General features: G+C 46.3%; 1 protein-coding gene across 1 annotated transcript in view; it reads right to left on the reverse strand.

Moving 5' to 3' along the window:
* The window catches only part of capn3a (calpain 3a, (p94)), a 198,180-nt gene that overhangs the window by 113,636 nt on the left and 57,219 nt on the right, over positions 1-27,325 (reverse strand). Inside the window, exon 3 of the mRNA XM_069917243.1 lies at positions 3,923-3,992. Within this exon, the coding sequence (XP_069773344.1) occupies positions 3,923-3,992 (70 nt within the window). The remainder of the gene's footprint in view (positions 1-3,922; positions 3,993-27,325) is intronic.

A 27,325-nucleotide genomic window follows, 5' to 3' on the forward strand; every position in this document is an offset into this window, starting at 1 on the left:
GATACTCTCAATAGAGCTCCTATAGAAGGCTGACATGATGCTGATTGGTAGCCTTTCCTGCTTCGATCTTCTCAGGAAGTGGAGTCATTGTTGGGCCTTCCTGATTTTGTGTGTCCACAATAGGTCAGTAGTTAAGTGAACTCCAAGGAACTTGGTGCTCTCCACTCTCTCCACTACAGAGTTACTGATGTGTAGTGGAGGTTAGCCGTTCCTGGTCCTCTTGAAGTCCACGATTATTTCTTTCGTCTTGTCCATGATGAGACTCAGGTTGTTATTCTCGCACTATATCACGAGGTTTTCCACCTCTTCTCTGCAGTGCGACTCATTGTTGTTGCTGATGAGACCGACTACTGTTGTGTCATCTGCAGACTTTTTTTCACACTATGAACCATACTGACCAAAATACACATAAACATTTCCCTCTTGACTATAAACAGTGTCATTTTCTCCCCTTTATCCCCCTCCCTTCCCTCCTTCCTTCCCACCCCCTCCCTACCCACTAAACGTTCAACATTTACAATACAATAAACCCATTAAACAATGTCATCACACAATGAAAATAAACAAGAAAATTGTGTCATCTACTTTTACAAACTGGGTCAGTTCATTTCGTCTTCTTCTCATTCTATCATTTTAGAGGGTGGAGGTCCGCAGTAGGCCCTCTCTGTTCTGTTCCATGTACGGTTCCCAAATTTGTTCAAATACTGTGATGTTATTTCTTAAATTATATGTTATTTTTTCCAATGGAATACGTTTATTCATTTCTATGTATCATTGCTGTATTCTCAGGCTCTCTTCTGATTTCCAGGTTGACATTATACATTTTTTTGCTACAGCTAATGCTATCATAATAAATCTTTTTTGTGCTTCATCCAAATTGAGGCCAAGTTCTTTACTTCTTATATTACTTAGAAGAAAGATCTCTGGATTTTTTGGTATGTTATTTTTTGTGATTTTATTTAATACCTGATTTAGATCTTCCCAAAACTTTTCCACTTTCTCACATGCCCAAATTGCATGTACTGTTGTTCCCGTTTTCTTCTTACAACGAAAACATCTATCTGATACTGTTGGGTCCCATTTATTTAACTTTTGGAGCATGGCGTATGGCCTGTGTAACCAATTATATTGTATCATGCGTAACCTCGTGTTTATTGTATTTCTCATAGTTCCAGAGCATAGCTTTTCCCATGTTTCACTCTTTATCTTAATGTTTAGATCTTGTTCCCACTTTTGTTTGGGTTTACAGCTTATTTCATCATTCTCTTTCTCTTGCAGTTTGATGTACATGTTTGTTATAAATCTTTTAATTATCATTGTGTCTGTAATCACATATTCAAAACTGCTTCCTTCTGGTAACCTCAGCCTGTTTCCCAATTTGTCCTTCAAGTAGGTTTTCAGTTGGTGGTATGCAAACATTGTACTGTGAGTTATCATCTGCAGACTTGATGTCACTGTTGGAGCTGGATCTGGCAATATAGTTATGGGTCAGTAGTGTGAACAGAAGTGGGCTGAGCACACAGTCCTGAGGTGCACCAGTGCTCAGCGTTTCGGAGCTCAATGTTCTGCCACCGACCCAAACAGACTGTGGTCTTTCCGGCAGGAAGCCCAAAATCCAGAATAGGAAAGGCAGGGATGCACAATGAGCAGTAACTGCTCACATTAACCAATTTGGTCTCATCATATCAAAGACATTCGTTTTATCCTCTGCATTTTTCCCCATCTTCTCTCCTACTGAAAACTACTTTGTTTTTCACTGTTTCCCAGTTCTGAGGTACGGTTGCTAATCTGAAACATTAACCATTTCTTGTCCACCCTCTCATTGACTGTGTATTTTCCAAGAAGGCTTGAAAAGGGATGCAACGGTCTTTGTCAAGATTTTCTGATATATCGCCTGTTCTCAGGGACACATAGTGAGACAGAGTTCAACTGTTGATGAAAGATCAGCAGCTCTAGACTGTCTAAACTTGTTGGGCTTCCTGTACAACGAGGTGTCTCAAAGTGATAATCCCAAATGCTGGAGGATGTACTAAAGGAAGCAATGAAGCTTGTTATAGCCAATGCATAGACTCTACAGGGAAGGACCACAGTTTACGGTCCTGCTGCTACCTGGACACCTGGGGAGTGGGTCCTGTGTAAAAGCCAGTCAAAACTTCATGGGTGGCATTAAGACATTCTAAGAGAATGAAATTAATTTATTGTATGATGAATATGAATACATGCTACATGCCATAATTGCATGATTATGTATGTTATAAATAAAGTATATTTTTAAGGGGAAGATGAGACAATCGAAGTGAGAGTTTCCTCATGTTTTCTGCCCAACAGCAAATGAAAGCTCTGAAGAAAGACACCAATCTGGTCACCCTGATTCGAAACCAATCCCCATACATGACCCTGGCACACTGAGGGACACTTTGTTTAAAGGAATGTTGTACCCAGTCAGACAAGACCTTTTAATTATTCAGAGATCTTTATGCCCCTGGAAACGAGAACTAATGTCACCAACTCTGTTAAAAAGCATCCCTTTCTCGGTTGACACCTATTCAGATTGAACTCCATCTGCCACTTCTCTGCCAAGCTCCACATCCGTTTACATCCTTGTGTAACTTACGACACTCTTCTACATTATCCATAACACCTCTAACTTTGTGGCATCTATAAACTTACTGACCCATCCTCGACTTTTTCATCCAAATTACTTATAAAAATCAGAGCAGGGGTCCCAGAACAGAGTCTCTAGTCACTTTTTAAAATCATTTTTTAAATTGATAATTAATTAGAGTTTTGACAAGTGTCTCAGACCCAATTTTTTTGCTTTCCACAGACATTGCCTTCCCTGCAGAGTGTTCCCAATATTTTCTGATTTAGCTTTGGATTTCCTAGATCTGAAATTTTTTTTAAAATAAATTTCATTAATAATATTAATGATTTATTTCAATGCATTTTTCTTAAAAAAGAAAAGACTCCTTTGAGCTTCTGCAGCTTGCAAAGCCAAGATTGTGTTTTACCAGTTGCCACAGTTTGGGGGGGATTGAAGAGACTGTCATCCCCCTGATGCCTTTCAGACCACACACAGCGGTCTGAGAGCTTTTGGGCAGAGATGGGGGTCTCCACATCTGCACCTGGTAAATATGGGGCTGGGCAGACCACAAACCACAATGCACCACCATGGTAGGAGGACCAGGTTAAGGCCAGGATGTGTCTTCTGAGAAGCCAGAGCTTAATAATCACTCCTCCATCTACAGTTGTGTTCCTGGACAAAAAAGTTTTGTCACTCAAGAAGGCTGGGTGAAATGCACGATGGGTACCATGTGCTCTAATGGCTAGAAACTGGTGCATGATTGGAAGAAATCGCTTCCTAAATCAACAATACATATCTGAATGGGTCAAGGGTGTTAAAGCAAAAATTAGTAAATTGAGTACATGCAAATTAAGAAATTATTCTCTTTCTGTTTGAGGCAGGTCATTAAATGGCTCATAACAATATATGAATTATGTGTCCCTTTCATATTTTGGATTACTTTTTTGATGTCAAACCAACACTGTATTGCTGTAGTTTACAGAAATCCATGGGAATCATGGAGGGAGGTTCCTGAAGCTGGTTACTGTGCCCCCTTTCGATTGTATGCATGATTCCAGGTTGATGGAAAAAAGATTTTCACTCTCTTTTAGGTCCTCATACTTGGTGGCCAATTTTAGTATTGAATGTGTGGCACATTTGGTGCCTGGTGAAACCAAAGGTCGCAAAGACCTGCTGGTCATGCTGGCTGATGTGCTTTCCCTCAACATTCCCTTCATCGTTCTAACCATGATCTGAGCCAGTTTTGTTCAAAACAGCAGGTGAGGAGATGTGCAAGCATTGAGTATAGGTCCCATTTCAACTCCTAAGTATTTTCTGGGATTAGAAACATAGGCTTACCCAAATCTCCTTGACAAATATCAGTTCTCGAGGCTCCACCAATGATGAACTTTGGACTCTCACAGATTTCCTGACAAAGAAATAAAGCATGATTAGTTTGGCCTGTCAGCGATGAAAATATCTCCTTCACTCAAATATTTTACTTTCCATTTTAGGAGACTTAATTGGTCCCGAAATTAATTGCTTCTGCATTTTACACTCTCTTGTGGTCGAGCCATAAATTTAAATCTCATTGGTACAAAGATATCCTTCAAATCCTGGCTGAAGTTATAGTAGACATTTTCAACATCTCACTGCTATAGACGGAGGACTTCACTAGTTTCAAAAGGACATCAATGACTATCAGCTAGTGTCACTTACGTCTACCATGATTAAGTGCTTTCAGAGGCTGGTTTGGGAGCAAGTCATTTTTATTCCCAGGAAGGGCGTGAATCCATCAGTTCACCTATCGTCACAACCGGTCAATGGCAGATGCCATCTCATTGGCTCTCCACTCTGCTTTATACCATCTGTTCCACAAGAACACGTACGTCAGGGTGTTGATCATTGACTACAATTTAGTGTTACACACCATCATGCTAGGAAAATTTATGATTACTCTAAGGAATCTGAGACTGTTCATCCTTCCTTATCAGCAGACCCCAATCAATGCAGATTGGCAACATCCCATCTTCCTCGCTGACCATCACCACAGAGGCACCTCAAGGCTGTGTACTTAGTACCATGCTCTATTCACTAATGATTTTGTAGCCAAGTTCGGCTCCAATGCAATCTATACCTTTGCTGTGAACTATTGGACTATATTCGCCAGAGACTGTTGGAGGAACAGGGTGATCTGAACCTGTAGAAAAACTAGACAAAGTGCTAGAAATAGCCATCCACAACATAGACTCCTTCTCCTCTGGAATCGCAGCTGCTTTGTGGGGAATGTGGGCACCGCCATCTTGGGATGAGGGTTCCCAGACCCTCACCACGCAAGAGCATTTCGACTCCTCCCATGCTGCCGCTCCCACCACTGAGCACCTGGGATGCAGGCTGCGAGAAGAAGGGGCACTACGTGAAAGTCTACAAGTCAAAGCCTCCTTCTCTCTCCAGCAGCACCATGTGCAAGCAGTTAGGGCAGCCACCACAGATGACGTCTCTTCCGGTGTAACTTTGAGCCTCAAACAACACCGCATGCATGCCATGGGGGCCACCATCTTACCAATCAGACAGCAACTTCACTCTAGCCATGGTCATACTCACCCACAGCAATTCGGACAGTGACCTTGTATTGGCCTCAGTCATATTTGTCCAGAATAGCCCTCACCAACTAGCCCATGCAACGATAGACATCAAGGTAAATGGATGTGCAATGAATTGTCTGTCCAATACCAGGAGCACAGAGAGTTTTATACACACAGACACGGTATGGAACTATTTCCTCACGATGCACCCAGCAACCTACAGTATTTCCATGGCCTCAAAATCCCAATGGGTAGAGACCCACAGCTGTTGTATTGTAACACTGACCACAAGTGGCACGAAGTATAAAAATGTTAGACCTCTAATAATGCCATAGCTCTTTGTGCCCATGTTACTGGGATTAGACTTCCAGAGCCAGCTCAGGAGTGTCACCATGGAGTATGACAGGCCCCACTGCAACCCCCCCCCTCCCCCGCCACGGTCCGCATCCACCAATTCTTAAAACACCTGGCCTCCTCTCCACCTCAGCTGACCTGCGGAATGTCCATACTCCAGATCCCCTCCCTGCCCTGTTCACAGGGCTATTCTGGACAAATATGACTGAGGCCAATACAAGGTCACTGTAGAAACAAGGTCATGAATGGTGAATCAAATTGCCAAGTACCAGGATCTAAGAGCAGGTGATACAGTTATGGGGACAGGGCTTTAATCAAGTCAGAAGTACAACAGCTTCTGATTGAGATTGACTGAGAGGATCATTGAACCCAGCACAAGCCCCTGGAGGGCTCAGGTAGTAGTGGTTAAGAAGATAGAGAAACAATTCAATCGCTTCTCACAGCTGGACACATACCCCCTTCCCCGTATCACTTTCACGGTGAATCAAATTGCCAAGTACCAGGTATTTTCCACTATCAACCTTAAGTTGGGTTCTCACCAGCTCCCCATATGCCCAGAGGATTGCCAATACACCACGGAGGAGGCAGACGACCGCCTCTACCACTTCCTATGGGTCCCTTTCAGGTCACAAATGGTGTCTCCATCTTTCAGAGGGAGCTGGCCGAATGGTGGACGAGCATGGGCTCTGGACCACATTCCCCTCCTTAGACAACGTCACTATCTGTGGCCACGACCTGCAGGATCATGACAACAACTTAGCCAAATTCCTCCAAACGCCCAGAAGCCTGAACCTCACTTATAACAAAAACAAGTGCATATTCCACACTTCGTACCTGCCTATCCTGACCACATGTGCCTCCTGTTGGAACTCCCACTGCCCTACAGCTTCAAGGCTCTGAAAAAGTGCCTTGGGTTCTTTTTGTATTAAGCTCAGTGGATTCCTAGTTTTGCAGACAATGCCTGGCCCCTGGTGAAAGCCACTTCTTTTCTCCTGTTGACAGAGGCCCAGGAGGCCTTCACTCACATCAAAGGAGACATCATCAAGGCCACAATGCATGCCGTGGATGAATCCAACCCATTTCAGGTGGAGAGTGATGCCTCCGACTTTGCCCTGGCCATCACTCTTAACCAAGCAGGCAGACCTATAGTCTTTTACTCCCGCCACCCTCCAGGGGTCTGAATTCTGGACACTCCTCCATTGAGAAAGAGGCCCAGGCCATTTTTGAGGCAGTTTGACATTAGAGGCTCTACCTGGCCAGGAAAAAATTTACCCTGTTGACTGACCAATGTGCAGAAGCTTTTATGTTTAATAATAAGCAGTGGGGTAAAATCAAGAATGACAAGATTCTGAGGTGGAGAATTGAACTCTCCACCTACAACTATGGCATCTTGTACCAGCCTGGGGGACCTGCACCAGCACGCAGTCCATCTGATTACAATCCCTCCATAACGACCTCTGCCACCCCAGGGTCACCAGGCTTTTCCATTTCTTTAAAGCCCAAAACCTCCCCTACTCTATTGAGGATATCAGGGTGTTGACCAGAAACTGCTGGGTCTGAGCAGAGTGCAAACTACACTTCTGCCGGCCAGACAAGTCACACCTGAAAAAGGGCATCCAACCCTGTGAATGCCTCAGTATAGATTTCAAGGGACCCTGACCTCCACTAACTGTAACGTGTGCTTCCTCAACATCATTGACGAGTGCTCCCACTTCCCCTATCCCATCCCTTGCCTGGTCTTGACCACTGCCACCATCGTGAAGCACTGCACAACATCTTTACCCTATTCGGGTACCCAAGCTACATTCACAGAAACAAGGGCTCTCCTTCATGAGTGTTGAGTTGCGTCAGTACCTGTTGACAAGGGGTATCACCACCAGCAGGACCACTAGTTACAACCCCTGAGGGAATGGCCAGCAAGAGAGGAAAATGCCACTGTTTGGAAGGCAATACTTCTAACCCTGAAGTCAAAAGGTCTACCTGTCTTCCACTGACAGGAGACACTCCATGCCATTAGATCCTTCCTATGCACTGCCACCAATGCCACCCTGTAGAGCTCGTCGAAAGAACCAAAGACTTGTTGATCCAAACCAAGGCTTTTATTAGCAAAAGACAGGAGTTCTTCATGGGTGGCCAACCAGTCCGGAATGATCCGACCTGGCTAGGGACACAACCCTTTAAGGCCCAGACAGTAGGCGTGGCTAAGCTCTCAGCCAATCGCTGTAAGCACAGTCATTACACTCTAGATACTGTAACTATATACATTGGTGATAGGTCTGTACTATCACATTCACCCCTTCTTGGAGAACTGACCCTGGGGTGGAAGGGCTGAAGAGGGAGAAGGGAAGGAAAAAAAAACGAGGGAGAGAATGAATGGAAGGGGTAGGTTAAGGACTGTAGCGGTCAGGAGGTCTGACCATCCAGTGTGACCGCCGTGGTGCCGGGATTGGGGTCGCTGGAGTGGTGTCGCCAGCAGGCTCGTCGAGTGTGACCGCTCCTTCACTTAATTCTCTAGCCTTGTTGTCGGCAGGGTGGCCCGGGTCATTAGGGTGCTGTTGGTCCTTCTGTTCTGGCACGGGGCTTGGGGAATAAAGAGTTGGGGAAGGTTGGGTTGGGGGGATTGCTGGACCTACCGCGTCCTGAGCTAGGTCCTGCACCGAAACAGTGTCCTCCCGCCTGTCTGGGAACTCAACGTAGGCGTAATGCGGGTTCGCGTGGAGTAGAGTCACTTGGTCGACCAAGGGGTCGTTCTTTGAGTGCCGGACGTGGTGTCGCAAAAGGATGGGGCCAGGGACGGTGAGCCATGCCGGTACAGTGGTTCCTGATTTGGATTTCCTTGGGAAAAGGAACATCCTTTCGTGGGGGGTGGCATTTGTTGCGGTACATAGGAGGGAGCAGATGGAGTGTAAGGCACTAGTGAAAACCTCCTGCCAGTGAGAGGTGGGGAGACCTTTAGACCGGAGAGCCAGTGTAACCGCTCTCCAGATGGTGGCATTCTCCCTCTCGACCTGGCTGTTACCATGTGGGTTATAGCTGGTGGTCCTGCTTGAAGCGATACCACACTCCAGAAGGCACTGTTGCAGCTCTGCGCTCATGAATGAGGACCTCCTATCACTGTGGATGGAATTGGGGTACCCAAAAATGGCGAAGATACTGTGAAGGGCCTGTATCACTGAGGTGGCGGTGGTATCTGGGCAGGGCACAGCGAACAGGAAGCGGGAGTACTCGTCGGCAGCCGTAAGGATGTAGTTATTACGGTTGGTCAACGGTAGGGGCCCCTTAAAGTCTACGCTAAGACGCTCGAAGGGGCAGGTTGCTTTGATAACATGGGAGTTCCCCGGACAGAAGAAGTGGGGCTTGCATTCAGCGCACACCGAACAGGCTCGGGTAATGGAGCGAATCTCCTCGACTGTGTAGGGTAGGTTGCGTGCCTTCACAAAGTGGGCAAACCTAGTGACCCCTGGATGACAGAGCGCCTCATGGAGTTTCTGTAGTCTGTCCATCTGTACGCTGGCGCACGTCCCCCTGGAGAGCACGTCAGGCGGGTCGTTAAGCTTACCAGGCCGGTACAGGATGTCATAGTTAAAGGTGGAGAGTTCAATTCTCCATCTGGCGATTTTGTCGTTTTTTATCTTACCTCGCTGGGTGTTGCTGAACATGAAGGAGACCACGCGTTGATCAGTCAACAGTGTAAAGCATCTCCCAGCGAGGTAATGACTCCAACAACGCACCACTTCAACTATGGCCTGGGCCTCCTTCTCGACCGAGGAGTGTCTACTCTCTGGACCCTGGAGGGTTCTGGAGAAGAAGGCTACAGGCCGACCGGCCTGGTTCAAGGTGGCTGCCAGGGCGAAGTCGGATGCATCGCTCTCGACTTGAAATGGGACAGACTCATTGATCGCATGCAGCGTTGCAGTGGCGATGTCGGATTTGATTCGATCGAAAGCCGCTCTGGCTTCGATCGAGAGGGGAAAGGAGATGGTCTTGATAAGAGGACGCGCCTTGTCGGCATAGTGTGGAACCCATTATGCGTGATATGAGAAAAAGCCCAGGCAGCGTTTAAGTGCTTTCTGGGTATGGGGGTGGGGGGGGGGGGTAAGTCCATTAGGGGACGCTTGTGGTCAGGATCTGGCATCACTACCCCGTTCAAAATTGTAGGTCAGGTTCAGCCAACCGGCACTTTGAAGAAATTTGTCTAGGTTGGCGTCGTGGTCCTGCGCGTCGTGGCCGCAGATGGTGACATTGTCCAGATACGGGAAGGTAGCAGTTAGCCCGTTCTGGACCACCATCCGGTCCATTTCCCGCTGGAAGACCGCGACACCATTCGTGACCCTGAATGGTACCCTGAGAAATTGATACAGCCGCCCATTCATTTTGAAGGCCGTGAAAGGTCGGTCCTCACAGCGGATCGGGAGCTGGTGGTAGGCCGAACGTAGGTCAATGGTGGAGAATATGCGGAATTGAGCAATCTGGTTCACCACATCCGTGATGCGTGGCAGTGGCAGCAGCAGCGGTAGCGTCAGCCCCGGGGGTGGCTGTGGCCGTGGCAATAGCGGGCTCTACAGTCGGGACCGAGGCTGGGTCGAGTGTTCCGCACGGGGGTGAGAGGCGGGCCAACACCATGGTTGCGAGGGTGGGCTGCCCCTTCTGGGTTCAGCATCTCTGTGACATCAGGCGTTGCCGTGCAGGGGAGCCCTCGCTCTCATTGGACGAGAGCTCTGGGGAAGAAGAGTTTGAATGGGATAGTGGCGGTTGGGCTTCACACGAGGCACTGTGTTTGCCGGCGGCCATTTTAGACCTACAGACTGCAGCAAAGTGGCCGTTTTTAAGGCATTTCTGGCACCTGGCTTTTCTTGCTGAGCACTGGGACCTGCTGTGCTTGTCCCTCCCGCAGAAATAACATCTTGGGTTCGCAGGGGGCAGTGGAGCAGCAGCCAACAGGCCGTCAGTATCTCGGGGGGTGGTAGGGTAGAAGGGCACTCTACTCACATCAGAACGTGGGGTCCAGTCCCTAGAGAACTCGTTTGACTTTAAGGCTGCATCCTCCATTGTGATGGCAATCCGGGCCATGTCCTCTAGTTTTTCTACCCCTTGTTCGAGCAAGCGCAGCCTCAGTTCGTTCGATCGGAGCCCGGCCACATAGGTATCCCGGACGAGATCGTTTGTGATCTCGGCAGCAGTTTTGTCCACACAGTTACAGTCCTTGCCCAACACCTTTATAACTTGTAAATATGCTCTGCTGGAATCGCCGGGCTGTTGCTTCCGCGACGCAAGCACGAGCCGGGCATGAACTCTGTTCATTGGTTAATCGTACAGTTCGTTCAGTACCTTTATGGCTGCAGTGTAAGTGGTCTCATCCTGGATGTTCTCGTAGACTCTCAAGGACACCATAGACAGCAATGCTGTTAGACGCTGGTTATCCTCCTCCACCTCAATGAGCCTTAGGAAGTTTTCAAAGTTCAACAGCCAGAACTTAAAGCCTTTGAAGGCTGTAGCTGACTGTGGGTCGATGTCAAGTTTTTCTGGCCGAGTCAGACGCTCCATCCCTTTTAAAAAAAATTCTTTTTGCTAATAAAATTGTAGAGCTCGTCGAAAGAACCAAAGACTTGTTGATCCAAACCAAGGCTTTTATTAGCAAAAGACAGGAGCTCTTCACAGGTGGCCGACCAGTCCGGAATGATCCGACCTGGCTAGGGACACAACCCTTTAAGGCCCAGACAGTAGGCGTGGCTAAGCTCTCAGCCAATCGCTGTAAGCACAGTCATTACACTCTAGATACTGTAACTATATACATTGGTGATAGGTCTGTACTATCACACACCCCACATGAAAGACTGTTTTCCTTCCCCAGGAAGTCAACGTCGGAGACTCCTCTGCCATCTTGGTTGACATATCCAGGAGCAGTCCTGCTCTGGAGGCACGCAAGGAGCCATAAGTCCAACCCCCTGGACAAAAGGTCCATCTCCTCCATGCAAACCCCCAGAATGCCTATGTGGCGTACCCAGATGAACAAGAGGATGCTGTCTTCTTCTGGGACCTAGCATGCACAGGAGACCTCAGGACCCCTACTGACCACTCAGTACAACCTCCTCCCATGATCACCTGCCACACACCAATCTCAAACCTTGACCCAGCTGCCCCATTTTAGCCACTGGACACCAATAACCAGCCAACATTCAGCCTGCTGACACACATCACATTGCTAAGTTACCTGCAGCTGGCCTACAGCGGTCGCAAAGCCAGACGAAACCTCCGGACCGACTGAACCTGTGATGAACACTAAACCCACTTGTCCCCCGCTGGACTTTCTTTTAAAAGAGGGGGTGAATGTGGTGATACCACTGTATTACTATGTGTATGGCTGGCCCGTGTTGACTGTACCAGTGACACCTCCCCTTGGAATCCCCTAATTAAGGCTGTTACGTTCAGACCCCTCCCCCAGTACAAGCTTTGGACTCAGCCCAAGCAACACAAGTGTACGTACAGTTTTAAGCGATTCAAAGCCTATCGTTCTGGCAACTTCTAGATCTTTGAAGTATTGATGGTGCGTCAACCACATCTGAGGAACTGCCTCAAGAAGACAGCCAACATTAGAAAGGACCCCTTTCACCCTGGTCACAACCTCTTCTCACAACTACCTTTCGGAAGAAGGTAAATAAGCATGAAGTCCAGCACTTCTGGGTTCAAGAACAGATTCCTTCCAATGAGTGTCAGGCTCTTGAACTTCCCCTTACTAATACTCTGGCACCATAAAAATTATCATCTGCACGATTATAAGCCTTTTTTTATTGCTTGTACTATTAAAACAATAAAAATATGTTACCTATCTATCTTTTGTATTTATTAACTCTTTTTAATTTAATTTAATATATCCTATTGTAGTTATTTTACACAATGGGGAAAAAGAAGAAATGTCACTAAGTATATATGGATGATGATCATTTGTGGATGTTGTTATTGATCTGACTCAGTGCAAGAAATTTTTAAAAATTAAAAACACAATGTACCTGCTTGGCAGCAGCAAGTAAGAATTTTTGTGCATAGGCACATTGTACTAGGTATATAACAAACATGATTATTGTCAGAGGATCTCTCCTGGATCCAGCACATTGGGGCTACAGGGAAAAAAGCACATAAATATCTAAGTCTGAGGAGATTTAGTACATTGTTGAATACTCAGTCAAACTTCTCCAGGAAAGTATACTGACAGGTTGGATCCTAGCCTGATTAGGTAACTTGAGTGCCCAGGAATACAGAAGGCTGCAGAAAGTACCAAATGAAGCCAAATCCGTCACGCTCTCTGACCTCCCATTCATGGAAGACATCTGTATGAGGTGCTGTCTCAAGAAGACAAACAACATCGTAAAGGATCTCCATCATCCTCGTCACAGCCTCTTCTCACTGCTATCTTCGAGAAGCATGAAGTCAAGAACCTCTACTTAAAGAACAGTTTTTTTCCAACAACTGTCAGGTGGTTGAACATCCCCTTAATCATCTAACCATAAACTACTCCAGAACCACAAAAAGACCAGTCTACACTATTGCATTATTTCATTTACTGATTTTTTTCTTGCACTACTTGTAACTGTGAATATTTATTCTCTTTTAAATTTATTATCTCTTTCCATACTGAGGTAATTTAATGTAAATTATTGTAGATGTTTGATAAAAGCATCCGTTTGGCTGCAACAAGTAATTTTGATGCATATGTACATTACATGTCAAACTGCATGAGTTTTTCAAGCTCTGTTGGGACCAAGGAAAACTGCCTCAGGACCTTCGTGATGCCATCATCATCACCCTGTATAAAAACAAAGCCGAGAAATCAGACTGCTCAAACTACAGGGGAATCACGCTGCTCTCCATTGCAGGCAAAATCTATGCTAGGATTCTCCTAAATAGAATAATACCTAGTGTCACCGAAAATGTTCTCCCAGAATCACAGTGCGGCTTTCGCGCAAACAGAGGAACTACTGACATGGTCTTTGCCCTCAGACAGCTCCAAGAAAAGTGCAGAGAACAAAACAAAGGACTCTACATCACCTTTTTTGACCTCACCAAAGCCTTCGACACCGTGAGCAGGAAAGGGCTTTGGCAAATACTAGAGCGCATCGGATGCCCCCCAAAGTTCCTCAACATGGTTATCCAAATGCACAAAAACCAACAAGGTCGGGTCAGATACAGCAATGAGCTCTCTGAACCCATCTCCATTAACAATGGCGTGAAGCAAGGCTGCATTCTCGCACCAACCTTCTTTTCAATCTTCTTCAGCATGATGCTGAACCAAGCCATGAAAGACCTCAACAATGAAGACGCTGTTTACATCCGGTACCGCACGGATGGCAGCCTCTTCAATCTGAGGCGCCTGCAAGCTCACACCAAGACACAAGAGAAACTTGTCCGTGAACTACTCTTTGCAGACGATGCCGCTTTAGTTGCCCATTCAGAGCCAGCTCTTCAGCGCTTGACGTCCTGTTTTGCGGAAACTGCCAAAATGTTTGGCCTGGAAGTCAGCCTGAAGAAAACTGACGTCCTCCATCAGCCAGCTCCCCACCATGACTACCAGCCCCCTCACATCTCCATCGGGCACACAAAACTCAAAACGGTCACCTAGTTTACCTATCTCGGCTGCACCATTTCATCGGATGCAAGGATCGACAACGAGATAGACAACAGACTCGCCAAGGCAAATAGCGCCTTTGGAAGACTACACAAAAAAGTCTGGAAAAACAACCAACTGAAAAACCTCACAAAGATAAGCGTATACAGAGCCGTTGTCATACCCACACTCCTGTTCGGCTCCGAATCATGGGTCCTCTACCGGCATCACCTACGGCTCCTAGAATGCTTCCACCAGCGTTGTCTCCGCTCCATCCTCAACATTCATTGCAGCGACTTCATCCCTAACATCGAAATACTCGAGATGGCAGAGGCCAACAGCATCGAGTCCACGCTGCTGAAGATCCAGCTGCGCTGGGTGGGTCACATCTCCAGAATGGAGGACCATCGCCTTCCCAAGATCGTGTTATATGGCGAGCTCTCCACTGGCCACCGTGACAGAGGTGCACCAAAGAAGAGGTACAAGGACTGCCTAAAGAAATCTCTTGGTGCCTGCCACATTGACCACCGCCAGTGGGCTGATATCGCCTCAAACCGTACATCTTGGCGGCTCACAGTTTGGCGGGCAGCAACCTCCTTTGAAGAAGACCGCAGAGCCCACCTCACTGACAAAAGACAAAGGAAGAAAAACCCAACACCCAACCCCAACCAACCAATTTTCCCCTGCAACCGCTGCAACCATGTCTGCCTGTCCCGCATCGGACTTGTCAGCCACAAACGAGCCTGCAGCTGACGTGGACATTTACCCCCTCCATAAATCTTCTTCCGCGAAGCCAAGCCAAAGAAGAAAGAAAGAAAGAAATTACAATAAACTCATTGTTATCACCATTAACATTAAAATTAAAATACTTGAAGATCACTGTTGTTCAACCAAGCTGAGACGTTCACCCCACCGAGTCCACACCAGCTCCCAGGATAGTAATCCTAGAATCCCATTCTCCCTTTTCCTGTACTGTACACCTGTACTCTCTCTGCACATCAACTCTCCTTTGATTATTTCTGTCATTAACTTACATAAAATAATAATTTACCTTGGCTAATTAATTTACCAGCATATCTTTGCTAGTTTAATTGTCAACTTTAATTTACTTTGGTCTAAATTGGAGCACCAGAGAGAAACTAATGCAATCACGGGGAGAACATGCAAACCCTAAATGGTCAGTACTGTAAATCTGGACTGGAGCTGTGAGACAACTATTCTTACCACTGCATCACAGTGTAACCCTTTTACCCCACTTGAACCCCAATCTTTTTATGCAATAAACTTAGATTTAAATACTAGTTAATAAAAATCAAAGAAAATCCAAAATAAAAAAAAAGGCCTGAAATACTTGATAGGTCAGGTAGTACATATGGAAAGAGAAGCCAAGTTCATGTTTCAGACTGAAGCTCTGTCATCAGAACTGGCAAGATTTAGAAAATGTGAGCTTTAATTTGCAGAGGATGGGAGTTGGATGAATAAGAAAATAGGAAATGTCTGAGAGGATGAACCCACAGTTGTCACAGTGATAATATTTAACAAATCATCTGATTGACAAATTAGTAAGGGAAAAGAGAAAGAGAAACTTAAGTTAATATTATCTGAATAACCTTACAGTGGGACTAGCCAGTTCTAATGTAAGCAAAAGGAGCAAGTTGTTGGTACTTGGCCAGTACATCACCTCTCGTGCTCTTTTCTTATACTTTTCGATTCTGAGATGTCCTCCATGGATCTTTTTTAGCATCTCTTTTCTCAGACTCTTTGGGATAAGGATTTTGCTTCCTTTGTAGATGATGTCTTCAACCACTGATAGTTCTGCCCTGCAGTTCCAGTACTCTGAAATGTCAGGTGAGCAATCCTGCTTCATGTTGGGCCATCCATTCAAAATGTTTTTTTCTCAATTGTCTCAGTGTTTCATCTTTGTTTGTCTCTGACCTTATGAGCTCCATTTTTGCATCTGATATGGGCGGTGCACTTGTGATCAATGTGAGTAAGTTCAAAAAACAACAGAAATAAAAGCAAAAGTATTACTTTGACAGAGGAACAAAAAAACCTACCGGAACTCTTAACCAGTGACCAAGTAAGGCTTGGTCTTACTTATGGGCTCAGAAGGGAACTGTCCTTAGTGAAATCCAACCAAGATCATACATCATTCAGACAGATAAAGGTGTTGTTCTGCAAAGAAATTGTCGAGACCTTCAAATGGAACCAGCCGCAGTAGATGGAAAGACGGATACTGTTGAACAACCTGAATGCACAGCTGAGAAGACATCGTCTAAGGCAATAACTCAGATTCAAGGACGATCAATCAGGAAATTGTCAAGATGCGTGAATCCTCCTAAAAGACTCATAGAGCAAATTTAAAGACTCCTGTTATAGAATGAAGTCATGCTTCTTATTCACTCTTCAAATTTTAGTGTATGTATATATGAACACACAAAACAAGTTTAAAAAATGTTAACAATGTTGATAATAATGAAAATGTAAGTTCCTGATATTAAAGTTAAAATTGCAGTTATACATTTTGGTGTTTGGTGTCAACAGGTCCAGACAACATGTCTGCTGTGTACATTAGCTTATCCGGAGTGTACGTTACATTCAGTTTATAGCGTTGCAGCTTAATCATCATTCTTTGTATTCTAAATGGACATTCATTTAATGGCTTTTGGAACAACACAATCAAGGGCTTATGGTCAGTCTCTACACTGATTGCTTGTCTTGACACAAACTGATGAAATCTTTCACAGGTATATGAGCAGCTCCTTTCCATTTTGAATGTATCACATCTCTGCGTCTGTCATTGAGTGAGAGGCGTACTCAATGGGTTGCCAGTCATCATATTTTTGCAGAAGAACTGCACCAAGCCCACTATGTGATGCATCTGATGATATCTTGATAGGTCTTGCTGGGTCATAAAACCTCAGAACTGGTTCCTCTGTGAGCAGTTTCTTTAGTTCACTCCAATTACTTTTCATACTCATGATTCCACTCCCAGACAATGTTCTTTTCTGTTAGTCATCGCAATGGAGCCATCTTTTCTGAGAGGTTGGATATGAATTTTCCCATATAGTTGACCATTCCATTAAACCTCTGTACGTCCTTTTTGCATTGTGGTCTTGGCATGTTCCCAATGGTGGGCACATTTCTGGGATTTGTCTGATGCCCTCACTGCCAATAATATCTCCGACAAATGTTAGTTCTGTCACCCCAAGCTAGCATTTCTCTCTATTCAGAATCAGGTTTGCTTTCCTTGTTACTTCCAGCACTTTCCTTAGTCTCTCATCATGTTCTATTCTCATGGTTCCCCAGACTATGATGTCATCCATTGAAGTATCAACTGCATCCAGGTGCTCATAGACCATATGGACAGTTTTGTGATACACATCAGGAGCTGAGGCATTTCCAAATGGTAACCTTAGGAATCTGTATCTGCCAAATGGACTATTGAACGTGCATAATCTTGAACTTGCTTCATCCAATTTTAACTGCCAAAATTCTAATGATGCATCTAACTTGCTGAAAAACTTTGGATTTGCAAACTGTGACATGATTTCTTCATGCGTCCGAATCTTAAAGTGTTCTCTAGTTATTGCTCTATTTAGATCTCTTGGATCCAGGCAAATTCTAAGCTTTCCATTCTTTTTATCCACAACAACGAGTGAACTCACCCATTCCATTGGCTCACCTATCTTCTGAATCACGTTCAGGCTTTCCATCCTGTCCAACTCCTGCTTTTAGTTGCTTTTGAAGCGCAAATGGAACTTTTCTGCATGGATGTATTATCGGTGGCACACATTTATCCACTCTGATCATGTGTTCTCCTGGAAGGCAGCCTAGACCCTGAAATAGGTCATTGTACTCTTTCATGAGTTCATCATAGATGGTCTCTCCTTCGCTTTCCATAATGAGGACTCTTTTTACCAGGTTCACAGACTGTTAAACCTAGTATGGCCTGTACATCCTTTGGTACCATGATGAATGCTAGCATGTGCTCTTTGTCCTTGTGTTTCACTTTGACCATGCATTCTCCTTGCACTGGTATATTGGTACCTGAATATCCTGTCACCTTCAATTTTGTTCCATACATCTTTGGTCTGGGTCTAATCTTTAAATTAGTCTCTGATATTACATTAATTTGTGCTCCAGTATCCAATTTAACTGAAAGGTATGTCATTCAGTTTTAATTTCAACATCTAGTCTCTGTTTTCTTTCTTGTTTTCAGTCACAACATCTACATGGAATTCCTCTACCTCCCTTTTGTCTACTGCATGAACCTTGCTTTGTTGCACTTCATTCCTACAGCAACAGACATAATGGTTGCTTTTTTTGCACATATACCATGTTTTACCATATGCTGGACACTTTTTTGGTAGGTGTTATGTACCACATCAATGACATTTTTGTTCGCTGGCCATGCCTCTCTTTCCACTTTTGCATGCTTTTTGCTACACAGTTTATGTCTGTTCTTGCTCACTGAATCCACGTTGCAGCTAGTTTCACTAAACAGCTCTTTTGCCTGCATTTTTACAGTTTCTGTGGCTCGACAGAGTGCTATGGATTTTTCCAGGTCTAGATTTTTCTCTCTTAGCAGTCTTTCCCTTAGACTATTATCTGGAATACCATACACAAGACTGTCTTTTATCAGCGAGTCAGTCAGTCCACCAAATTCACATGTTTTGCTTCTGTTTCTCAATTCAGTCACATACTGACTAATACGTTCTTCATTTTCTGTACACATGTGAAAAATCTGTGCCTCTCAAACGTCACGTTACGTTTAGGTATGCAGTATGCCTCAAACTGTTCCATTCTTTTTCCCAGTTTCATTTTGTCTCCTTCAGAAGCAAATGTGAAGTTATATATTTACAGGGCTTCATCACCCACAACACACGAGAAAACTGATGCTTTCACTTTATCACTTTTCTCATCAGCTCCAACTGCCACTAAATACAATCCAAAATGCCATTCAAATCTATTCCAATTTTCAGCCACATTACCTGTCAGCTGAAGTTTCGCTGGTGGATGTAATCCTTCCATGTTTCACTGCGTTAGTTTCTCTTCACTATCAGTTTCTGACTTTAGATTTTACCTTTTAAAGCATTTCCTTTTAATTTCCTTCATCCCACCTCTGACACCACATTTCATCTTGTATGTGTGAGTTCTTAGACAACACATAGATGAAGGAGAAGGTTCTTTACTTTAAAGTTGTGTAACAAACCCAAAGGACCCCAAAACCCAGCAGCAATAGATATTCACCAAGACAAATAGTTACTTAAACAAAAGTTGCTTTTAATTATCTTCAAACATAAAAATGGAATCAAACTTTAACATCTCTATTGACTTACTTAACCTAACTTAACCCCCTTCTAATTCTAAGCACACATGTATGTAATGTGTGTAAGTTCAGAAAAGTTATTTGGTTCATAGTCCAATCTCACTTCTCATTCCTCCAAGTTCACTGCCTGCAGGCAATTTTTATACTGTGCGCAGAATTTAACATGTGTAAAGTTCACCAGTCTTTGGTGCTCAAAAGATAAATGGTTACCACTCAGGAAGGTTCTTGTCGGTTTTCAGAGAGAGATTTGTTGTACATTTACTTACATCAGCCACTTCAGTGTCTTGCCGAAGAAACTTGCCCCTTCAGGGTTCTCCAGATGATAACCTCTTTCTTTCAGGTCACCACAGAGTTCCTTTTTGTTTCTCTTATTCAGGAAACATTAGGCAGCCAGTCCTCTCCTCTTGCATGAACCACAAGGGCTTTGACCAGGTCATCTTCCGAAAAGCTTTGGATAAGCTTGCCAACTTGTCCTGTTCCAGTCCCAGCTACTTCTGCTGGCTGTATCACTGTCAAGTGATCTCTCTCTCTCTCTCTCTCTCTCTCTCTCTCTCTCTCTCTCTCACTGAGAGAAAGCCTGTTTGACTCTCTCTACTTCCAAAACCCATTACCCTCTTAGAAAAGCAAGCTCTCTTCTAGACAGCAGTAGCTCCAACATGCTCTTTCATCTGTTGCCTTTTGTAAACCACAATCCATTAGAAGTCTCGAGCACTCTTCAAAGCTCTTGCAAAAGGTCTGAGGCTCCAATATGTCTAGCATGGGGCAGAGCTCCAGTATTTCAAATAAAATCTGTTTTAAAATGTTTGTATGCGACCTACTCTAACAAGTCTTTCCCAATTTATCTCCCAAAAACATATCCATATACTTTATAATTGTTGTAAACAGCACATGAGGCAGACTATGAGGCTGAAAATCTCCATTACAGACCTGCATACTGTGTGTCAGCCCCCTGCTGGCAGCCAAATCTAATCAAACAGTAACTATAATTAAGGTCTTGCTAGTGGCCATGCAAACATGATCACTATCATTACATTCACCGCCTTTAGCTAAAAGCTTTGAATGATTGCTTTTTTTTAAATCATATCCTGGTTTTGGCCTCATTAATAAAACAGTTCTTAACCTCTAGTTGGCCTTGAGAAAGTGATGTCTTGCATCACTTGTACATTTATACTAACATCTGTGATGCCATTAGTAGGGAATTCCAGGACATTGGCAAAGTGAAGAAGGTGGAATGATGAACATTTTCAAGTTTTGTTGGTAAGTAGGAAGGGAAGTAGATTCTTGACATGCAGCTTACAGGCAGTGAAACGTTTTAGGGTGAGAGGCCAGTTCTCATCACAGTTTACCCTGCTTCAACCTGCTCTCAGTTGCCCAAACTATTTCTGTGGACAGATAAGTTGTTGATCAAGTGATCTCCCCTCAGAGAAATTGATGGTGGAGAATTGAATTGTATTAAATTGTTCATTGTCATATGGTAGTGAACTGAAATTCACTGTCCATGGGTTGATTTGACAACCAGCCCCTCCTCTTGGATCATCTCCTATTGGTCCCAATATAAACCCTGTTTTTCCACCTTACCTCCAATTTATCTGAAGACAATTGTAGATACCTGGTGTTAATTGTAAGCTAATAAAAGCGTGTTTGTCCCCCACACAAGTCTCTAAGTATTATCAATCACATTACAATTTTATTAGCTTACTTTTGGAAATGGGATGGAAGCCCTATTGAAGCCAGGCATGCTCCAGAACAACCCTCTGTCCCCAGAGGGCCCGGAAGAATTCGCCTACTGGTTGGAGTGCTTCCAGTCTTATCTAAAGGCCACCCAAGAAGTCTTCTGCTTCGACAGCCTCCGGAGATCAGTCGTCCTCTCCCGATTCAGTCCTAAGGGATACGCAGTCATCAGGGACTATGAGATGTATGAGACGGCCATCGAAGGCCTGAAGGCCCACTACATGGGGCCCCAGAACAACGTGCTGACTCTCTCAATGTCGGCAATGGCCAGGTGAATCACTGGATGACTACATTCTGGAACTAAAGATGAGAAAGTGCCACTACGAAGCAATCTCAACCCAGGTGAGAGAAGGAGAGCAAGTCCAGGATACACGTGGCAGGAGTGAGATTGAGGAACATAAGGCAGCGACTGCTAGAGATGGGGAAGAGGGACCTTGCCAGTTCCCTCGATCTGGCAAATCTCTTAAACAGGCCCAAACGAAAGTGTAAGACCAGGCCTGCGGACTGCAGCCGTCCCGGTACCAACTACCATGGCCACACACAACCAAGGATGCTATTTCTGTGGACAGGCCAAACACCCCTGCACCAGATGCTCCATGAAGGATTCCGTGTGTTCAGGATCTGGTAAGAGGGGACACTGCGTGAAAGTCTGTTAGGCCAAGGGGAACCCTAGGAAAGCAACCATGTGCATGACCCCCGAACCATCATACTCCCGTGCTCAAACTCAGAAGTGTGGGTCTCTGCCTCTCCATGCTGCTCACTGCCTCAGTCTTGTTGCGCCTTGTGGCAGAAACTACTGGAAGTGAAGCATCGAGGAAATCAGGAAGTGATGCAAGGGCAGGAATGGTAGCCATCTTGCCACTCCTCATAGTCAATGCCGTCCTCCCAGCCCTCGGGTCAAGACAGTGTCGACAGGGAGAGCAATGCAGCCTCTAGACCACTGGCATCAGTTATCCTCAACTAGGCAAAATCCCACCAGCTGAACAACTCGACGATGGAGGTGAGGGTAAATGGTCATCTGTCAGATTGCTTAATAGACACTGGCTCAACTGAGAGATTTATAAACTCTGTGATTGCTTGGCAATACAACTTAAAGGTTTACCCAACGGACTACCTTATTTATCTAGCGACGCAATCGTATTCAGGGGTATTGTACAGTACACTTAACTGCATTTTGTAAGTTCTGACTGTATGTATTGAAAGGTTTGTGTGCTTCTATATTGCTGGGCCTAGACCTCCTGTGTCACCTTAAAAGCGTGACCATGGAGTATTCAGGCCCATTCCCCCCCCAATCATGATGCGGAAAGGTCCCAAAAGCCAGACACTACATGCGGTCCTTCACGCTGAATATCAAAACCCTCCCCCCCTCCCTGTTTCAGAACCTAACCCCTGACTGTAAGCCAATAGCCACAAAGAGCAGGCGATACAGTGCAGGGGACCGAGAATTTATTAGAGCCGAAACACAGCGGCTGCTTAAATTAAAAAAAACCCATTGAACCCAGCAACAGTCCAAGGAGAGCCCAGGTGGTAGTCATGAGAGGGGGAGAAAAGTCCAGGCTAGTGATTGTCTATAGCCAAACTATTAATTGCTTCACACTTCTGGACACATACCCCCTCCCCCAAATCTCCGACATGGTGAGTGAAATTACGCAGTACCAGGTCTATTCGACCATTGACCTGAAAGCTGCATATCCCCAGCTACTGATCCATTCCGAGAACCATCCCTATACAGCATTTGAGGCAGATGGATGGCTTTATTAGTTCATGAGAGTCCCTTTTGGTATTACAAACGGGGTCTCAGTCTTCCAGAGGCAGATGGATGAAATGGTAGATAAGTACAAGTTAAGGGCTACCTTCCCCTATCTTGACGTCACCATTTGCGGACACAATCTGGAGGACCACGATGCCAATCTTCAGAAGTTTCTCCACACAGCCAAATCCCTGAACCTCACATGCAATGTCAGTAAGTGTGTGTTCCGGACTAAATGTCTAGCTATCCTGGGTTTATGAGGTGGAGAATGGCGTCATTGGCCCAGACCCCGAGCGTATGCACCCCCTCTTAGACCTCCCGATCCCAAGGACCATGAAAGCTTTAAGGAGGTGCTTGGGCTTCTTCTCATACTACGCCTAGTGGGTACTTCATTATGCTGACAAGGTCCTCCCCCTTTTAAAATCCACCTCCTTTCCATTATCGGCCAAAGCCCAGGCAGCTTTCAGCTACATTAGGAGCTACATCACTAAGGCCACCATGCATGTGGTGGACGAAAATGCTCCTTTCCAGGTAGAGAGCGATGCCTCAGGTGTAGCTCTGGCTGCGACCCTTAACCAGGCGGGCAGGCTTTGAAATCCTTCAGTGGAGAAAGAGGCTCAAGCCATTGTGGAGGCCATCAGGCACTGGAGGCACTACCTGGCCAGCAGGAAATTCACTCTGATCACTGATCAGCATTCATGTTCAATAATACGAATAGGGGCAAAATAAAGAATGACAAGATCATGAGGTGGAGGATCGAACTCTCCACCTATAACTATGAGATAATGTATAGGCCAGGTCCCCTCAATGAACCTTCAAATGCCCTATCCTGAGGAAGTTGCGCTGCTGCACACACCAGTCAGTTGCAGTCACTTCACGACGAGCTCTGCCACCCGGGCATCATCCACATGGCCCACTTCATCAAGGCACGCAACCTGCCCTTCTCTATTGAAGACATCAAGGAAATGACCAGGTCATGTCAGGGTCTGCGCTGAATGCCAACTGTACTTCTACCGCTCCAACAAAGCATACCTGATAAAAGCTTCCTGCCCCTTCAAACAACTCAGCGTTGATTTCAAGGGGCCCCTTCCTTCCACCAACAGAAACATGTATTTTCTTAACATTATTGATGAGTACTCATGTTTTCCATTTGCTATCCCCTGCCCAGACACCAACACAACCACAGTCATCAGAGCTCTGCACTCCATTTTCACCATGTTTGGGTATCCCAGCTATATTCATAGCGACCGGGGCTCATCGTTTATGAGCAAAGAGCTACACCAATACCTGCTCTCAAGAGGCATCGCCTGAAGCAGGATGACTAGCTACAATCCCCGGGGAACAGACAAGTTGAAAAGGAGAATGCAATGGTTTGGAAGGCAGTGAAATTAGCTCTCCTGCCTAAAGGCCTTCCAGACTCTGTGATAGTACAGATCTATCACCAATGTACATAGTGTATATAGTTACTGTATCTAGACTGTGCTTACAGCGATTGGCTGAGAGCTAATCCACACCTATTGTCTGGGCCTTAAAGGGTTGTGTCCCTAGCCAGGTCGGATCATTCCGGACTGGTCGGCCACCTGTGAAGAGCTCCTGTCTTTTGCTAATAAAAGCCTTGGTTTGGATCAACAAGTCTTTGGTTCTTTCGACGAGCTCTACAATTTTATTAGCAAAAAGAATTTTTTTTGAAAGGGATGGAGCGTTTGACTCGGCCAGAAAAACTTGATATCGACCCACAGTCAGCTACAGCCTTCAAAGCCTTTAAGTTCTGGCTGCTGAACTTTGAAAACTTCCTGAGATTCATTGAGGTGGAGGAGGATAACCAGCGTCTAACAGCATTGCTGTCTATGGTGTCCTTGAGAGTCTGCGAGAACATCCAGGATGAGACCACTTACCCCGCAGCCATAAAGGTACTGAAAGAACTGTATAATCAACCGGTGAACAGAGTTCATGCCCGGCTCCTGCTTGCTTCGAGGAAGCAACAGCCCGGCGAGTCCAGCAGAGCATATTTACAAGTATTAAAGGCATTGGGCCAGGACTGTAACTGTGTGGACAAAACTGCTGCCGAGATCACAAATGATCTCGTCCGGGATGCCTATGTGGCCGGGCTCCGATCGAATGAAGTGAGGCTGCGCTTGCTCGAGCAAGGGGTAGAAAAACTAGAGGACGTGGGCCGGATTGCAATCACAATGGAGGATGCAGCCTTAAAGTCCACCGAGCTCTCTAGGGACTGGACTCCTGGTTCTGATGTGAGTAGAGTGCCCTTCTTCCCTACCACCCCCCTAGATACTGATGGCCTGTCGGCTGCTGCTACCCTGCCCCGTGCGAACCCAAAATGTTATTTCTGCGGGAGGGACAAGCACAGCAGGTCCCAGTGCCCAGCAAGAAAAGCCAGGTGCCAGAAGTGCCTTAAAAACGGCCACTTTGCTACAGTCTGTAGGTCTAAAATGGCCGCCAGCGAACACAGTGCCTCGTGTGAAGCCCAATCGCCACTATCCCATTCAAACTCTTCTTCCCCAGAGCTCTCGTCCAATGAGAGCGAGGGCTCGCCTGACGTCACGGAGACGCCGAACCCGGAAGGGGCAGCCCACCCTCGCAACCATGGTGTTGGCCCGCCTCTCGCCCCCGTGCGGAACACTCAACGCTACCGCCGCTGCTGCCGCTGCCAGATACCCCTGGGGCCGACGCTACCGCCGCTGCTGCCGCCGCCACTGACACCCCCGGGGCCGACGCTACCGCCGCTGCTGCCACCGCCACAGACACCCCTGGGGCCGATGCTACCGCTGCTGCTACCACCGCCACAGCCACCCACACGGCCAACCAGGTACTCACCCTAGCGTCCATCGCCGACGACCGCCAGGGCCCGACCGCCGCGACCAACGACCTACCCACCGCCAATCGCGAGCAACTACAAACCCCACTACTTACCATTCACCCGCCAACGCCGCCACAACAGCACTTCCGGGAGGTCCTCCAACCTGCTCCTTGAGTGTTGACTACGTCATCACGTTGCGTGATGTCATCCCGTTGCGTGACATCATCGCGCAAAACTCCCCTGTCAACTGCTTCAATAACACTAAACCAGCAATGCTCTCATCCCCTCACCAGAGCAATGGAACTGATTAAAGTGCATGGACACTACACCAAATGCTTATTTGACTCTGGATCAACTGACAGTTTTATCCAGCCAGATCTGGCTCTCCGTTGGGGACTTGACATTATCCCCACTACCCAGAGGATCTCATTAGCGACAAGGTCGCACTCGACTGGGATAAAGGGGTATTGCATCGCCACGCTGGAAGTACAGGGCGTAACGGTCACCCACTTCAAATTATTCATCCTTCCCCAATTGTGTGCCCCAGTGTTGCTGGGATTAGACTTCCAGTGTCAGTTCCAAACGGTGTCCCTACACTTTGGGGGACCCCACGCCCCCCTCTCGGTCTGCCATCGCCCCACCCCCGAAGCACCCGAGCAACCCGCCCCCGTGCACCGGGGCCAATCCTGCGGCCTTTCCACACTCCGGATTGCCCCGCCAGCTCTCTTCGCAAACCTCACCCCTGGCTGGAAGCCTGTGGCCACCAAAAGTCGGCAATATAGTTACGAAAACAGGCAATTCATTAGGAGTGAGGTGCGTAGATTGCTGGATGAGGGCATCATTGAACCCAGTTCAAGCCCCTGGAGAGCCCAGGTGGTGGTTGTCAAGAACGGGGAAAAACTACGGATGGTGGTCGACTATAGCCAGACCATTAACCGCTTCACGCTCCTGGATGCGTACCCCATGCCACGCATCACGGATGTGGTGAACCAGATCACCCAATACCGCATTTTCTCCACTATTGACCTACGTTCGGCCTACCACCAGCTCACGATCCGCTGCAAGGACCGACCATTCATGGCCTTTGAAGCAAATGGGCGGCTATATCAATTTCTCAGGGTACCATTCGGGGTCACGAATGGTGTCGCGGTCTTCCAGCGGGAAATAGACAGGATGGTGGACCAGAACGGGCTAACCGCTACCTTCCCGTATCTGGACAATATCACCATCTGCGGCCACGACATGCAGGACCACGACGCCAACCTAGACAAATTTCTTCAAACTGCCCGTCGGCTGAACCTAATTTACAATTTGGACAAGTGTGTCTTCCGGACCACACGACTCGCTATTCTAGGTTGCGTGGTGGAGAACGGGATAGTCATGCCAGATCCTGACCGCATGCGTCCCCTAATGGACTTACCCCCCCCCCCCCCCCCCACATACCCAGATAGGTCTCAAACACTGACTGGGCCTTTTCTCGTATTACGCCCAATGGGTTCCACACTACGCCGACAAGGCACGTCCTCTTATCAAGACCACCTCCTTTCCCCTCTCAACCGAAGCCACAGTGGCTTTCGATCGAATCAAATCCGACAT

Source organism: Narcine bancroftii, chromosome 2 (assembly GCF_036971445.1).
Source record: "Narcine bancroftii isolate sNarBan1 chromosome 2, sNarBan1.hap1, whole genome shotgun sequence".
In the NCBI taxonomy this organism is placed as follows: domain Eukaryota; kingdom Metazoa; phylum Chordata; class Chondrichthyes; order Torpediniformes; family Narcinidae; genus Narcine; species Narcine bancroftii.